At 38.9% G+C, this 18444-nt stretch overlaps 1 protein-coding gene across 1 annotated transcript in view; it reads left to right on the top strand.

Annotated features, from left to right (window-relative positions):
* LOC129773475 (uncharacterized) overlaps positions 1–18129 on the top strand; it is a 47333-nt gene extending 29204 nt beyond the window's left edge. The window contains 3 exon segments of the mRNA XM_055777087.1: positions 16488–16654; positions 17462–17576; positions 17929–18129. Of these exon segments, the coding sequence (XP_055633062.1) occupies positions 16488–16654; positions 17462–17576; positions 17929–18041 (395 nt within the window). The 3' untranslated portion in view covers positions 18042–18129.
* The last annotated feature ends 315 nt before the right edge of the window (positions 18130–18444 follow it).

Genomic DNA, 18444 nt, shown 5'->3' with positions numbered 1-18444 from the left:
AGTTCAGAAGATCATAGAGCTAATGTACACCATTGGCTTTAATTGAGATGAATATAAAACCCAGAAACCTGTATTTATTTTGTATGTAATACTATGCATATTTTTCAAAAAAAAATCTCTCGAGCAGGAGGAAATACTTAAGAATCCCTCATTTTGAACGTGATACTAAAATTTGATTTTGACATGCCTGATATAAGAGGCAAAATACAAGAAAAATGGAGAGATAGAAAAAATGATTCTCAATACCAAAATTTGATAATATCAATTCCAACGTTATATTAGGTTGGGGAAAAAGTAATCCATTATTTTTGGGTGAAATTCAAAATATTTTTGAATATGCTTCGGGTTGTTCAATTCGATTTGACTCGAATTGCACCGTTTTGTGGTAAAATTTGTCGCCATTCTAAATGTCTCTCTCGTCGAAGTCATGGTCCTTATTAGAGAAAAATTCTAGCAATAGATTTTTAAAATCTTCTCTTGGTCTCAATTTATAATCATTCAGGAAGTTTTACAATGCGAGAAAAAGATGGTAATCGTTTGGTACGAGGTTCGGACTATATGGTGGGTGCATTAAAACATCTCAATCATGCTCCCGGTGTTTTGTGGCCTTGCGTTGTCCTGATGGAACGTAACATCTCTTCTGTAGGCCATTTCTTGACGTTTTTGGTCAATCGCTGGCTTCAAATGGTCCATTTGTTGACAGTAGAGATCTGAATTTAATGAATTGCACTTTAAAAAAACCTATTTTACTGTTACAGTATCGGCACCATTAACACCTTAGAGGCGAATGAACTGAAAAGTTGAAACCCTCTTAAAGCCAAAAAGAAAAAGAAGACCATTAACACCATTCATATTTTCAGCGGCCTAGCTTGCATTTTCGCCTTTATAAAAGAAAAAGTGTAAAATGCACCGATTTTTCTCTTTGTTGACCTCTATTGTTAACACCCTGTAACCCACAGTAAAAGAATGTTTTTAGTGTGAAATGTCACCTTTACAACCAGCCTATACTTGAAATTGTATGATCGACATTACGTGAGATGTTGATCACTAAAGCCAGGTATCGAGAAAATATCAGATTACTTTTTCCCCAACCCAATAAAGGGCGAACACGAAATTATTGCGACACCGAAAATGTCATGCCAACTTTCTTATAATGTTTAGAATCAAACCAAAATTTTAGGGTAGTTTTATACATATATTTACTTCAAAAATCAAAAGAAAAGTTAATCGATGGAGCCTTGAGTGTAAAATTGAACGCATTTCGCAGTGTAAAATTGAACGCATTTTCGCCCTCCATCAAAGTCTTTACAGTGTCATCCGGTACCAGTTTCTCAGTTTTTTCCATTTTCTTAACATGTCCTTCTCGTCTTTGACTGTCTTCTGGCTCTTCCGAAGTTCCCGCTTCATTATTGCCCAGTACTGCTCCACCGGGCGCAGCTCCGGACAGTTTGGCGGGTTCATGTCCCTTTGAACAAAATGGACAGCATTGGCCTCATACCACTCCAGGATACTTTTAGAATAGTGACATGATGCCAAATCTGGCCAAAATAGCAGAGCTTCGTCGTGCTGCTGCATGAACGGCAAAAGACGTTTCTCGAGGCACTCAGATTTGTAGATCTCGCCATTTACTGTGCCCTTTGTCACGAAAGGCTCACTCCTCAGTCCGCAAGAGCAGATGGCCTGCCAAACGAGATATTTGGAGGCGAACTTCGACATTTTCTTATTCTTAAATTTGTCGTCCACATCGAACTTGCTTTTGCCGGTGAAAAACTCCAACCCCGGAATTTGCTTAAAATCGGCTTTTATATACGTTTCGTCGTCCATCACACAGCAGCCATATTTTGTCAGCATCTTCTCGTAGAGCTTCCGTGCCCGAGTTTTAGCCGTCGATTGTTGCCGCTCATCGCGGTTTGGGAAGTTCTGTACCTTGTATGTATGTAGTCCAGCTCTCTTCTTTGCATTCTGGACGTAGCTCTGCGAAATGCCGATCTTTTTAGCCAAATCACGGCGAGAGACGTTGGGATTTGCTTTAATCATCCGCTTCACCTTTCCCTCCGTCTTTTTGTTCTCTGGTCCCGGTTTTCTTCCAGCTCCTTTGCCGTGGTCCAACGTCAACCGCTCCTGGAACCGCTTCAACACTCTGGAGACGGTTGAATGGTGAATGTTCAACATTTTTCCCAACTGCCGGTGCGACAGGTCAGGAAATTCCAAGTGTTTGGAAAGAATTTGTTCTCTCGACTCGCGTTGGTTCAACTCCATTTTCGTTGAATCGAAAAACACGACTTCGAGTTTGACAGCATGTAGACAATACACATCAATGAGAAAGTGTGCAAAATTTGGTTGATTTTTACCCAATGGTAAAAAAGTTATGTCCTGTTGAAAGTGTCGCAATAATTTCATGTTCGCCCTTTACATGAGCAGTGTTGTTTTGGTATTTAATGTACTCAATTATATCGTGGTAAGATGTTTGTGGTCATTCTTCGGCATAAGCTTCGAGTAACCGGTCGTGTGCTGTGAGCGTCTCCGTTGAAGCATTGTTTTCGGTTACCGTTGGCTGTTATTATTTTTTTTTGTCGCCCGGGTCTGCTTTTTTCGCGCGTTTTCGAACTGTTCGAGATATCGTGGAACGCAGTGTGAACTCGGAATTGGTGAGAAAGGCGGAATCGTCAAAGCCTGGCAAGGCCAGCCGGCTTTCAGTTTTCGCCGATTTGTCGCCATCGCAATCGAAGTCGGACATCGGTGGTCAGTTGCACGCACACAATACCAGCGCGATTCGCTACTCACTTACAGCAGTGTGAAGGAGAGCATCACTTCTTAGTGGTGTGTGATAGTGCCGAGCGCTCAAGCGCTCCGAATGAGAAGCAAGCAGCGGTTGCCAGTTCATCAGCACTGGGGTGCATTGTGGTGAATAGAAATAAATAAGATATAAGATTTATTTTTTTTTATTTTTTTTTATTATTATTATTATTATTATTAAAAACAAAATATTAGAATATAAGTACCAATTACAGAATGGCAGAAGGAGGGGGAGGATCTCCAGATATGGAGATCCCTGATGATGACTCCCCTCTGGTTGAAAAAAGTTCTAATAAAGGAACAACGAAGACACTTAAACGCGTTCCTACATCAGAGGATGTTTCGTCCGGGGACGAGTCTGCTAACTCTAGCAAGCCCCCCTCTAAAAAACCTGCAAATATCTCCTCTCCAACCCCCCTCGCTCCTACCCCAGCTCAGATTTCGCCTCCCCATCCTGTTGTCCCCGATCCCCTTCAATCCTCGTCATCTCCTTCTCCTCCTGTTGTCTTCTCTCCACGTGTCAAGGTCTATCCTGAAGATGCACCTGGAACTGGTCCGTGGGTTGTTTTCTTCAGGCCTAAGCCAAACGGAAAAGCACTTAATGTTATTCAGATCATGAAAGATCTGGCAAGATACTCCTCCGTGACAGAAATTTCGAAGGTTAGACCGACCAAACTGCGTGTTGTCGTGGCTGATCGGAAAGACGCAAACGGTATTGTCGTCGACCAGAGGTTTACCCTGGAATATCGTGTCTACGTGCCTTCCCATGACGTAGAAATCTCGGGGGTGATAACCGAAATGGGTCTGACGTGCAAATCAATTATGGATGGAGATGGCAGATTTAAAAAGCTGCCTTTGATTAAGGTTAAAATCTTAGAATGCCGACAACTCGGCAAAGTCTCCCAGGAAGGGAAAGAATCGAAATTTACGCCACTTTTGCTGGCTCCGCCCTCCCTGACTACGTTATGGTGGACAAATTGAGGCTACCGCTGCGACTATTCGTGCCAAAGCCCATGACTTGCCTGAAATGCAAGTCAGTTGGTCACACAGCAGCTTACTGCGCCAACAAGGAGCGCTATGCCACTGGCGGAGAGCAACATGTGGACAAATCCTGCAGTGCGATTGAGCAAAAGTGTCCATATTGCGGAGGAACTCCGCACGTGCTCTCGGCTTGTGAAACTTACAAGAGTCGCTGGGAGTAGCAGAAGCGCTCTTTAAAGGAACGCTTGAAGCGTACTTTTGCGGAAATTTTAAAGGGCGCTTCTCCATTGGCCCAACAGCAACAATCTTTAACCGCAAACAATGTCTTCACTTCGCTGCCAGTTGACGAAATGGAAGCGGATACAGCTAACGAGGGCACACCGTACATCTTCCAAGGGAATCCCCGGCGCAAAAATGTGACCACTCCCAAAGTTCAAGGACAAGCCCCTCCGGTTATACCCTCTGTTAGAATGCCTAAAAAATCGAGTGCAGCGGACAAGCAAAATCAGGTTCCTCCTGGCTTCCGTGGGAATAATTCACCTTCGAACGACCCAGCACTCGAAGGAACATCAAAAACCCCAACTGTCCCTATTTTACCGTCAAGTTCAACTTCCCAATCGGGATTTATAAAGTTGACTGACCTTGTGGCTCAAATCTTCACATGCTTTAATGTTTCCGACTCCATCAGAACAATTGTCATATCAATGCTTCCAGTATTAAAGACAATTTTGCAACAATTGATGCAAACATGGCCCCTCCTTGCAATAATTATCTCTCTTGATGTCTAATTCAAATAGAGAGGTCGGAGATATCACTGTTTTACAGTGGAATTGTCGTAGTCTTATCCCTAAATTGGATACATTCAAATTTTTAATTCATAAGTTCAATTGTGATGTTTTTGCTCTGTCCGAATCTTGGCTTTCTTCGCGAGATGATCTCTCTTTCCACGATTTTAATATTATACGCTTGGACCGTGATGACAGATACGGAGGGGTGCTATTGGGGATCAATAAGTGCCACTCATTTTTTCGAATTGACCTTCCACCTATTGGAGGAATTGAAGCTGTTGCTTGTCATGCAAACATCAGAGGAAAATACCTCTGTATTGTCAGCTTGTATTGGTCTCCGAGAGCTGCGGTTAGCCGCAAGCAACTTGTTGACATGTGCTCACTCCTTCCTGAGCCACGATTGATCTTGGGAGACTCGCTTTGCTCGAATTCACTATCGTTAGATTGCAAGTGGAATGTAATCCAGGACCCCAACGGTAGTGATCACTTGCCAATCAAAATTTCCATCACCATTGGGTCGAATTCTTCTGAATCTATAAACATGACATATGACCTCACAAGACACATTGACTGGAAAAAATATGCGGACGCGATTGCTCTAGCCATCAATTCCAGAGATGGTTTACCTCCATTGGAGGAGTATAACTTCCTTTCTCGTTTGATCCATGACAGCGCGGTTCGCGCTCAAACGAAACCCATCCCAGGTTCCACCATTCGCCGAAGGCCTCCCAATCCATGGTGGGATAGCCAATGTTCAAAGCTTTATGTAGAAAAATCGAATGCATTTAAAGCTTTTCGGAAACGTGGAACCCCTGAAAAATTTCAAACGTATTTAACCCTTGAGAATCAGTTAAAAAATTTGACCAAAGCGAAAAAACGTGCGTATTGGCGAAATTTCGTGGGAGGTTTGTCACGAGAAACGTCAATGAAAAAATTATGGAAAGTGGCTCGAAACATGAGAAATCGCTCTTCATCAAATGAAAGCGAAGAATATTCACATCGATGGATTTTTAATTTTGCACGGAAGGTTTGTCCTGATTCCGCTCCTGTGCAAAAAATTGTTTGAGATATACCACAAGATAGGTGCGATCTTGATTCCGAGTTTTCGATGGTAGAATTCTCTCTTGCTCTCCTTTCATGTAACAATTCTGCTCCGGGATCGGATAGAATTAAGTTCAACTTGCTGAAAAACCTCCCTGATGTGGCGAAACATCGCTTGTTGAATTTATTCAGTCGGTTTCTGGAGCATAATATTGTTCCAGATGATTGGAGACAAGTACGAGTTATAGCTATTCAAAAACCCGGAAAACCCGCGTCCGACTACAATTCGTACCGCCCAATAGCAATGCTGTCTTGTATACGGAAATTGTTGGAGAAAATGATCTTGTTTCGCCTTGATCGACGGGTTGAAACGAATGAACTACTCTCAGATACACAATATGGGTTCCGCAGGGGCAAGGGGACGAATGATTGTCTTGCGTTGCTTTCTTCAGAAATTCAAATGGCTTACGCCGGAAAAAAAACAAATGGCTTCAGTATTCTTGGACATAAAGGGGGCCTTTGATTCTGTTTCAATATAGGTTTTGTCAGACAAATTACACTCTCGGGGTCTGCCGCCTCTGTTGAACAATATGTTATATAACTTGCTTTGTGAGAAGCATTTGAACTTTTCTCACGGAGATTCGGCAGTATGTCGGGACTCTTACATGGGCCTCCCACAGGGCTCATGTTTAAGCCCCCTTTTGTACAACTTCTACGTAAGCGACATCGACAATTGCCTTACACAAAATTGCAGCTTAAGACAACTTGCAGATGATGGAGTGGTGTCTGTCGTAGGATCAAACGAATCCGACCTGCAAGGACCCTTACAAGAATACTTTGTAAGATACTTTGAACAATTTTTCAACCTGGGCCATTGGACTAGGGATCGAATTCTCCACGGAGAAAACAGAGATGGTGGTTTTTTCTAGGAAGCATAGACCAGTAAAACCAAAGCTTCAACTTTTGGGTAAACCGATCACTCATGCTATGTCATTCAAGTATCTTGGGGTTTGGTTCGACTCCAAATGTACTTGGGGGGCCCATATTAGGTATCTGAGTAAAAAAATGTCAACAAAGAATAAACTTTCTCCGTACAATTACCGGCACCTGGTGGGGAGCCCATCCCGAAGATCTTATAATGTTGTATCGAACAACTATTCTCTTAGTGATGGAGTATGGCAGTTTCTGTTTTCAATCAGCTGCCAAAACACACTTAATTAAACTCGAGCGAATTCAGTATCTTTGTCTCCGTATTGCGTTGGGGCATACATCCCAACGCAATACGGAGACAACGCATACCATGAGCCTCGAGGTTTTGGCAGGCGTACTCCCACTAAAAGATCGCTTCAATTTATTATCTCTTCGGTTCCTCATCCGGTGTAAGGTTATGAACCCATTGGTGATCGGAAATTTTGAGCAGCTGATCGAGCTAAATTTTCACTCTGGATTCATGAGCCCATATCATGAATTCATCTCCATGCAGGTTGATCCTTCTTCGTATATTCCCAACCGTGTTTGTTTTCCTGACTACATCAATTCCTCTGTACATTTTGATCTGTCCATGAAGCAAGATATCCATGAATATTCAGATTATCAACGATCGAGGATCGCTCCAACGATCTTCGATGCAAAGTATGGGGGTATCAATTGTGATAATATGGACTTTACTGATGGGTCCACTATAAACGAGTTCACAGGATTTAGAGTGTTCAACAAAATTTTCAACACCTCCCATAGTCTTCAGTTTCCTTGCTCAGTGTATATTGTTGAATTGGCAGCGATACACTGGGCGCTGGACAGCGTCGCCTCACGACCTGTTGAACACTATTACATTGTAACGGATAGTCTTAGCTCCGTCGAAGCTATCCGTTCAGTGAGGCCGGAAAAGCACTCGCCGTACTTCCTTGAGAGAATACGAGAAATTTTGAGTGATTTATCCAGACGCTGTTATGTCATTACCTTTGTGTGGGTCCCTTCTCATTGCTCAATTCCGGGTAATGAGACGGCTGACTCATTAGCAAAGGTAGGTGCGATTGAAGGCGATATTTATCAGCGTCAAATCGCCTTCAATGAATTTTACTCTTTAGTCCGTAAAAATACCATCGCTAACTGGCAACGCAAATGGAACGAAGATGAATTGGGCCGGTGGCTTCACTCGATTATCCCTAAGGTTAGCCTCAAACCATGGTTCAAAAGTCTGGACTTGAGTCGGGACTTTATTCGCACCTTCTCCCGACTCATGTCCAATCACTGTTCGTTAGACGCGCTACTCTTTCGTTTCAATCTGGCCGGCAGCAATATCTGCGTTTGTGGCCGAGGTTACCACGACATCGAACACGTTGTTTGGTCGTGTGAGGTGTATCTTGTTGCCAGATCGGATTTAGAGAACTCCCTTCGGGCTAGAGGAAGGCAGCCCAATGTGCCGGTGAGAGATGTGTTGGCTCGGTTAGACCTTGATTACATGTCCCAAATATATGTTTTCCTTAAATCTATCGATGTTCGTGTGTGATTATCCTTATATCCTTATACCCTCCATTTCTTCCTTTGTGAGTAATTGGTCCGCTTGCTATAAACAGGAGAATGAAATGTAAATTCACAATAGATGTACGAATAGATTTAAGAATTGAGTGTGTGTGATTATCAACATTGTAATAATTTCCTTATACCCCATCCTTTTCCTGAGAAAAATATGTCACCCTTCTAATCTCGAGTCCACCACGAGTAATCGGTTTCCCACATTACTAACCATAGATTTAAGAAAATTGTTCATATATATATATAGTTTTAAAAATATACTTAAGATTTCGGTTCCTTTAAACTTATGTAACTGAGCCTGTAAAAATAAACGAAATTATAAAAAAAAAATAAATAAAAAAAAAAGATGTATGTGGTATTTTTTTTGCTATTTTACCTCTTATCTCATTCAAATTAATACCTTTTTGTGATATCGAAATATTCGTTACTGCTCTGGTTGCCCAAATGTTGTGTTTATTTTCAGCTATTACGATATAGCGATATAGGTTAAACCGTTCAAATAATCGCTCAGCCATCTTCTACCGACACAGACGACCTGCAATCCTGCTCACTTCTAATGATTACAAACGGCACAAAACGACTGTACCGTTCTCAAACAACTCACAAACACAAACTACTCAAGAACAGATGCATTGCGTTAATCAAAACGCTATTAATCAATAGAAAATATCCCGACGATCCCGGCTATAACGGCGGAAAATTGAACTTTTGGTTAACTATGTTAGTGTATACAAGAGAAAACTGCAAATGGTTCAAAACTGTCTACTTGAGACGATCTATTCAAGAGCGCAGTGATGATGCGGTTGAAGGTTTTGTCGCGATGGTTTCCCTCTCAGAATACTAGATCATCTGGGTGGTAGTAAACTAGGATCTTTAAATTTTTCGATCTTCGAAAAATCGTTCTGAACGACGAATGAAATGAATACACATTTTATGTTTGCATTAAAAAAATGAACAAATTTCTCTTCACTACATTTTGAAAACAGTAAAGCAACTGCGTTCCATGGTTTTACATACTGGGAGCTCTATCCCGTTACGAAGAAAGTACTTTGAATCTGCCGGATATGGCCGTTCTGGTATCTATTACATCCTTACACTTCTGAAGAAGAATAAAAGCATTGAACGGAAGCCTAGTTTCGGTCGTCCAACGGTGCTACGCGATCGTAAACTGCAGCTAAAGTTAAATAAGAAAACGGAGGGAAAGGCAGCTGAATCGTTCCGGACTTTGAGCCGCGAGATCGGAGAAACGAACCAGACAGTGAGAAACTTCCTAATGGAAGATCGACATCATCATGCGGAAACATAAGTCAAAACCGGCCTTGTCAGAACAGCAAGCTGTAACCCAGACACAAAGGCTTTATGTGATGGACAACGAAAATTTTCCGGCGAAGCGGACGTCGCGCTCGTCATGGACACTGGATGTCAACGATTGACAGGGAATCAGCTACTCTACGTCCTTCACCGAGGAGGTAAGTTATGACGTGAAGTACATCTCCCACACCAAGTTTCCAAAGAAGGTGCACCTGTGGCTAATCATCAGCGAAAAGGTGATGTCAAAGCCGCTCTTCTTCTGCTCGGGACTTGTGGTGAACGGGGAGATTTACAGCACAAATTTCCTGCCGGAAGTTGCCTCCTTCATCCAAAAATTTCTTCAGAGCGAGGATGTGGTGTTTTGGCGCACCTGGCCTCCGTCCATTAGGCGAAGAGGTCGCTCGAAACTATTGTTCCGAAGTTCGCCAACCCTCCGAACGTCCCTCCGAGCTGCATCCCTTCAGGAATTTCTGGGTAAATCGGAAGCGGAAGATTTAATTCATCAATTTTACGAAAATTATACTTTTTCCAATGCAAATGTTATAATGCATAATAATATTCATAGCGAAGGTTGAAAAAGAGCACCATTCGAAAACATAAACATGTAACACAAAAAAGGGTAAAAAATATAAAATTAATTCTTGGGAGTTAAAAATCAATCCTTACCACTTATTTTTGAAAATATATTTTATCAAATGTTGGATACGACTACGTTTTGAGTGATTCATAGGCTAAGGCTAATTTCGAGTTACTTTTTCGAGCATATTGGCAGTTTTCTCATCGATAACACGTGTGATGAACCCGTTATATAATAGTAGTATAATTTTCATCAGCCAATCAAAACATCGTCCAGTAATATCACATCTTATATCCGAATTCATTAGGGTATGAATAAAGCGAATAGGTATCGACTGGTATCGACTGGTAATTATCTTTTAGATAAATTTGCCCAAACATATATATTTCCATCTACGAGGTAAGTGGAGGGCCATCATATTATATTATAATTAAACATCTGTCCCCGAGATTTAGTTTTGATCTCATGAAACGGTAATGCTTCAATCATGTCTGATTTTGATATTCTGATTTTGACATTCATCGTATGTTTATGAATCGGTGGTGGTTTTACTCCCACTTGATCCAATATTTGTACTGGCATTAGAATTGTTCTTCAATTTGTGAACAAGGCAAACGAAATTGAGCATCATTTTGAATGACCAAAATAGTGATCTATCATTGTGCTGCTCCAAAAGTGGCAAATGATGCATTTTCGTAAATTTCACTATTGATGGTACTTTTTGTGACGAAAATTTCACTTCACTTGCCACGGGTGCAAATTGCCTGCCAAATAAAGTAATTCGATACAATTTTTACATTTTCTTCTTCTTGAAGCAAAAATTTAGTTCGAACTTAATCTTTTGACGTGGGACTACGTCTAACTGGAATATATGGGGGGGGTGTGAAATGAACCTGCGGGAAAAAATTAAAAAATTAGAATGCACATAACTCGAACATTTCCTAATAAATCGGAAAGATGTTTGCATCAATTGATAGGAAATATTTCTTCGCATCTGTCAAAATGAGTTGAATGTTATTTTTCATGAGATAAACAATTGAATAACTGTGAAAAGCCAAACGTTTTATAAACGTCCTAATTGCAACGTTTTGATTGGCCCGATTTAAGGTTTCCCCAACACGGACTTCAAAACCAACCAACCAGGCAACTGCCTGGGGGGAATCGGCTTTGCAAATACATCCTAGTCGGGGGTATTTTCGCTCCCACCGAAATGTGTTACCCTATCATGGAATTCAGAACAAAGGTGTCTGGGGGAATCCGTTTTGCAAATATATGCAAGCTGCGAGTACTTTTGTACTCGCTTGTCTTTGTGCAGATCAGAATATGTTTCCCTCACACGTACTTGAAAGATGCAATAATTTCAGAGGGAAATGTAAAATACAATGATCGTTTGACAATTCTTCCGTTCACATATTTTGGTGGTCCTAGGCATCATATCAAACTTGAAAGGACGGCCATCAAATTCACTTGTATCGAAGAACATAATCTATTACATAAATTGTTTAAAATCTATACTTACAAGACAAATATGTTGAATACAATTGAGTTCGAAAATTGTTTCATTCAATTAATAATTTAAACAATACAAACAAATACTTACTAAGTCAACGGTAGTCCCACGTCGACCTTGCGGTTATATCATAGATATAAACCATCAGATATAACTGTTGGAACAAGTATTGAGCTGGACAAGAGCAGACAAATAATTCCAATTTAATGTGTAGCGTAGGGTGCCAATGAATGTATGGGAAAATCATATCAAACTATAATATTTGACAGCAATTCCAACTGAAATCGTCCTAAAAAAGCAGATTTTAAAAACTTGTATTTTTGATTCCTATGAAAGTGTGTATTTCGTTTGGGTTGGAGGAAATATGAGTTTTCCACAGCAATTGGAAATTGTTTGACTCAAGCGTAACTTTTGAAAAGGGCGTATCGATTTGAGTAAGAGAAATCTTTGATAATTTATATCTCAAAAACTATGAGTCGTACCGAAAAAGTGTCTTAGAAAGAGTTATAGAGTATTGATGGTTGAATATGAAAAAAATGTACACTGAGAAAAAAAGTTAGTACAATAGTTATTTACAAAAAAAATTCAATTTGCAATATTCAAAATACATATTTTTCATTTGATTTTTAATTTTTTGGTAAAACTATTTTTGACGAACTTTGTGGAACATCGAGTTTTTAGGAATTTTCGAAACTTCGAGTTTTTGTATGTTAGCAATCATTTTTAATCACAAATTATGAATTCTGATGTTATTTAAAACAAAAAAGGTTATTATCAATCTCCTTCTAAATGTAGCCATTCTCGAGATATTTAAAAAAATATTTGTAATTTATTGTCTATTTAATAGTAAATAGGCACTTTAAATATGTTTGTCGTGTTATACCATCATGTTCATGAGATTTTATGAATTCGCTTATAATTTCCAACAACTTTTCCAAATACATCGTTTTGGTAAAGACATATGTTTAGGAGTTACGTTACGAAACTTTCGAAGACATGTGGGTTAATACAAAACGTAGCGAAACTAAAAAAAATCTTTTTTATCTTAATACAAACTTCAATCAATCAAAAAAATTGTTGAAAATTATAAGGAAATTCATAAAATTTCATGAACATGACGGTAGAACACGACAAACATATTAAAAGATATTATTTACTATAAAAAAGATTATAAATTAGAAATATTTTTTTTAAATATCTCGAGAATGGTTGCATTTAGAAGGAGATTGGTAATAACCTTTTTTTTTTAAAGTTTCGAAAATTCCTAAAAATTCGATGTTCCACAAATTTCGTCAAAAATAGTTTTACCATCTTGGGCCTATTTTTTAAATCTTCTACATGACTTCTATTTTATATGAAAAAATTGAAAAAAATATAAAAAATACATATTTTTTGATATCGCAAATTTATTTTTGTAAATAAAATAATTTTGTAAATAAAAAAAAGAGTACTAATTTTTCTTCTCAGTGTATATTTTTTTCAAATTAAGCCAAAAATACTCTATAACTCTTTCTAACACTCTAAGATTTGAGTAAAAATACGCTAAAATACGTAATACGTAAAAAATACGTAAAAATTACGCTTGAGTCAAAAAATTCCCAATTGCTGTGGAAAACTCATATTTCCTCTAACCCAAACGGAATACAAACTTTCATTCGAATCAAAAATATTCATGTTTTGTCATTTGTCGATTTCATTTGGAATTACTCTTAAGCAACCCTACTACAATGAATACTGATCATAAGTGGATAAGGGAAACAAAAACCGAAAATCGAAAATGATTCCGCGTGTGGATGTTATTTTAGCTGCTTCGATATTAAGCATTTTGAGTGGTTTAATGTCAAAATTCAATTCGCTAATTGTTATATTTCGGTGTGTGAGTTAACAGAGAATCTATATTAGGTATTTACGGAAAAGTAAATTCATTTTTGAGTGGAAAATTTAAATTATTGAAATAACTGTACAGGTGGGGTAAAACGGACAGTTGCCGGTGGGAGTGAGATGGACTGTGAAAAGTCTGTTTGATCTATTCCTAAAGAATGCCCTGCATCTATGATGGAAATCAAAACGCCAAATGTGGACTGTTTAGAAGCTGACTGGAACCAAAAGCAAAATAGTTGAGGGGCTATTCGTTTATACTGCTGAAAAGCACGATATCACTTCTAGGTGAATTAATTCGATTTTTTCATCATTCAACGGACATTCGTGATGAGTTCAGACCTTGGTTGAATAAAATTATTCCTCTCGCGATTGATAAACCTCTACGTTTCATATTACCCGCATCGAAAAAAATGTTGTACTTTTCGGCCTGTTTTAATTTCAGTAAAAAACATTGAAAAAAAAACTTTTTGTAAAATATTTTACCAATTAGGTAGAAAAACAGTATATTGAATTGCAAGAAACTGCATCAAAGTTTTGGGAAACATGATTTTCCAAAGATATAATTGAAGTTATTTTTAACATGTCCGTTTTACCCCCACCAACCCTACATCTGTGAACATCAACATAAATAAAAAATCAGAGAATTTCGAGTTTCACGTGTTTTTGTTGAAGTATGAATCTGACATTTATTTTCGATAGTTCCCTATAGAAGATAGGCAGCATTTATAATTGATGGTTAGTTAATAATTCTTTCTACCACTTCTTACAAGCAGTTCATATAACAAGCAGCTCTTAGTGTATTAAAAGAGTAAACATTAGGGATTTTTAAACAGTTGAAAGAACTCAATTCAAAAATTAATTTTCTCAACAATCACATGCCTACTTCAAGCTCCCGTTCGTGCCCTAGACACAGGTCCTTCTATTTTTCTGTTATGAAAATAGCTCAGGCCTGGTATATTTTCAGTGATTAATTTAAGTTTCCGGACCGTTGTGCAGTGGTGAAAAGTACATATATAGAGGCATCAAGGTTTTCAATATTTGATTTTGAAGGTCGGAAAATAATAAAATTTCGTGATTTTCTTCTCGGATGTTATGAATAAAATGAAGTGTGTAGTGTATGAAGTGTATTGTTTAAGGTATATTTGAAGATGTATTTTCCATTTTTTATGAGTGCACGAATGATGATTATTACGCTGTTGACAGCTGGATGCGTAGATGCTGTCTGAAAGTTTTGAAGCAACGGGGTGTCGCAGAACAAATTACAATGAATATTTTGAAACTTAAAGACACTACCTAAAGCGTTACATAGGGGGTTTTGAAAATTTGAAAAATTGCCAAAATGGCGGCCATTTTTGTTGACAATAAGTTACTTTTCAAGAAAAATCGCTGTTTAGAAGCTCATTGAAAAAATGAGATATCAAAATACGGCTATGTAACGCTTTAGATAATTTATTTTTACACGCTGATATAAAATTTCAGCCAAACCGGTCGAGCAGATCCTGAGATACTGATACCACGCCCTCGAAACATGGTTTCGAGAAAAACGCGTTTGAAAATTCCTACAATACTATGTTCCTTGTAGTGACCTCATACTTTTGGCTGTAACTTTCCAACGAAATTAAATATCGAAAAAAAAACATTTTAGAACAACATTGCCGAAGACATAAGCTTCCCAAAAATGCAAAAAAACACGAATCGATCGAATTCGAAATATTACTATCTACCCGAGATAGTGAAAATTATCAACTACACTGTGTTTTAATCATGAATCAATGACGCACGTTTGAGAATAATGAAATATAATAGGAAAACATGATGGAAATAATTATAAAAGCACCTAAGCCTCATAGGGTTTTATTTTAAAACATCAATGTTTTGTATTGCCTCCATTTTTTCAAAAACTTCAATTAATCAATTTTGCATTGACTTGACAAAACATGATATGACTCCTTCATCGAGTTTTGCCCATTCCTCCTTTATGACTTGTTTCAGTTGAGAGTTAAGAGAACGAATGTTAAGAATCGATCATTTTGAGGGTGCGCATAGCATTTTGTTGTTTTGGTTCAGTTTGCGATGAAGTGTTCCTCTAATTTACTCCAAACTTTGATCGATCGGCTAAAAAACGGCTGAACGTATCAATATGAATCGTTCACAGGAATGTAGGGGACACAATAGGCTAAAAATTTACCTGCAAACATTAGAACTTACTGCAATATGTGCAAAGTTACAGAAGATTTTCGATAGAAAAAAATCCTTTTTTTGTCAAAGCAACAAATTGGCCTTGTACAACATTTATTTAAGTTTTCAAAACTTCTTTTCGATTTGTGGTGCCATCATTATTTATTGAATCATTCATCATCAAGGACGAAGGGGTAGGGGGTAGGGAAAGGGGTTGATAAGGCCAATTGGATTTGCTATTGAATTAGTTGCCGAAAAAATGTGTTAGTCCATAAAATGCCAAAAAAATGTGTTAGTCCATAAAATCGTTGAAAAACAGAAAGACAGAAAACAGAAATCAATTTCTTATTTCTTCCCGATATGTTTGTCCACTACATCCACACACCCAGATAAAAATTTGATCGTAAAATATTCCAAAACATAGAATGAGGTACCATCTTCATGCGTTGATTGTTCACGAAGTTACAGCATTTCAAAAATCACCTAAAAATTTCGACTTCGCACTCTGTTTTTGCTATTTATTTTTTTGTCGAGTGTATATTCAGTATTACGCAACCGACTAATTTTCTTCACTGATCTTATATCCATTATTGCATTCCTAACTAATATTTATCGCTTTCCCTACTTAGTGACACTTCGGTATCGCAGCGAGGTTGCCGCTTCAATTTCGAATCAAATCTCACCCACTACAACATCTACACCAGAGGAATCTGTCTGCAGGAATGTCGTCTGAAGATGGCATATGAGCGCTGCGGATGCATACCACATTTTTATCCCAACAACAGTACGTGCTCGGGGAACGTAAATCGGCCACCTAACGGAAACCATGCGTTCCCATCGTTCATACCGTTGTGACATGTTTCCAATAATCCTTCTTTCCCAATTCCAGTTGCGCATCCGAAGCCAGTGTGCGATTACAAGACGCTGAAAATATGCTTCCCTCCGCTGGAGGAGCTATTCCTGGAGTTCCGCCATCACGACAGAAACCATGAAACCATCAACTGCTTCTGCGAACAAAACTGCGTGGCTTCCAAAGTGGTCACCGAAAAAATCCAGGTATGTCTATCCGATTCGAGCCATGCACGTCTGCTAACGTTCTGGGAATCCAGACTTGTTTGGCGCGCGTAATTTGACGCCGCAATTATTTTCGTTAAAGATTTATTATGTTGTTTCCCACAACGTAAAACAGTATGCCCGCTAGTCTTTTTCCTAATATAATAAGCATCGTTATGGCATCCTCGCTACGAGCTGTTGATTTTCCCGTTATTCGGAAATGCTCCTGCGATTGGATTTCCTTTATTTTGGTGTTCTCACTTCCTCAAATCTAATAATACGTAATCATTAGTCTGGGTGAAACGAAACAATCGAATATTTGTAACAAAGTTCGAATATCATACGATTTCATCTGGACCTTGTTCCATGCTGCGGATATAAATTGTACGCTCAGGAAATATCTCGTTTTCCAAAATGGCAATAAAAAAACAACCACAATCAAATATCCATCACTCAACACGACACACAAGATAACAACCTGAATAGAGGAAGAAGAGCAATCATTACGACTGGTGGAGTGACGTGGTGTTTGTCCAAAGACCGTCTTTTTTGTGCACGTGTCATTTTTCTCCTTCTCTCTAGTTAACAATGTCAGAGCTGATGTTCTGCTCAATTGCATTTATTCAAAGCATAATATTTGTTGGTCGCTGATCGCTATCATTGCTTAATGTAACAAAGATTAATTTAATTATTTTTTTTAGTCACCCCGACATTCGATGTAAGAGGTAGATCGCCAACCGCAGAAACACGTTTCACATCCTGAATGGTATCTGATTTTACGTTTGCGTCCCTCAAAACATATATTTCCAGGTCCTGGTTGGCACACGGAAACTGCTCGGAAGCAACGGAGGACTCGTTATAATGAAAAAATACCCGCTTATCCGCTTCAATCGGCAGGTGCTGTTTACATTCACAGACTTGCTGGGTAGGCATCAGTCAATAAATCCGCTATCTCATTAGTTTCACCTTTGGATAATGACGAATTGTTACCGCAACCCGCAAAAACAACCCCCCTGTTAATCTGGACGTAAGCGCATTGCAACCATTCCCAACGCGCTAGTCGCGGTCTGTCCCTCGTTGGCCTTTTTGCATCCTCATTACGTGCTTCCATTGTGTTGCTTTAGACGCACAAATGATGACAGGAACTAATGGTCGTTTTTCATTTTTTTTTTCTTCTTCTCTATCATACATCAACCTTAAATCCATCACATCCTGCCTTCCTTTCTTCCCTGTTTCGGTCACGGTTTTACCTCCGAGAATCCCCATTCCTCTCACAGTATCAATCGGAGGAACGGCCGGCTTCTTCCTTGGATTCAGTGTCCTAGGGATGGTGGAAATTATCTATTTTTTCACGCTCCGTCTTGTCTGGTATATTCTCGGGCGTCGTTAGTCGCCATGTGGCACACTGTAGAGCCACGACCTAAACAGGCTTTCGCAAGAAGGAAAAAAAGGAAGGCCCTTAATACCCATTCGTTCGTCTGGCGGTAATGAACAAAAAACATTCCTCTGTATGCAGCTGAGTCTCCGATGGAGGCAGGACGAGATGATCACTTGTATGTTGCCACACTAATGCTCAATCGGACGTACCGTTCTGAATCATATTTCGGATGCTTAAGGCATATGATGCAGAAAACAGGTCTCAACTATATACACAAGTATTTTTTGGTTGATATTTCTAATAAATTCGTTCAATATGCTTTTTAGCTTTCTACTTTGATACCTATTTGATTGAAAACATAAAAAAAACATCGAATAAAATGCTTTTCAAATCAAGAATCAAACTATATTTATAA

The sequence above is a fragment of the Toxorhynchites rutilus genome, chromosome 3 (assembly GCF_029784135.1).
Source record: "Toxorhynchites rutilus septentrionalis strain SRP chromosome 3, ASM2978413v1, whole genome shotgun sequence".
In the NCBI taxonomy this organism is placed as follows: domain Eukaryota; kingdom Metazoa; phylum Arthropoda; class Insecta; order Diptera; family Culicidae; genus Toxorhynchites; species Toxorhynchites rutilus.
This window is presented reverse-complemented; position numbering and strand designations above follow the sequence as displayed.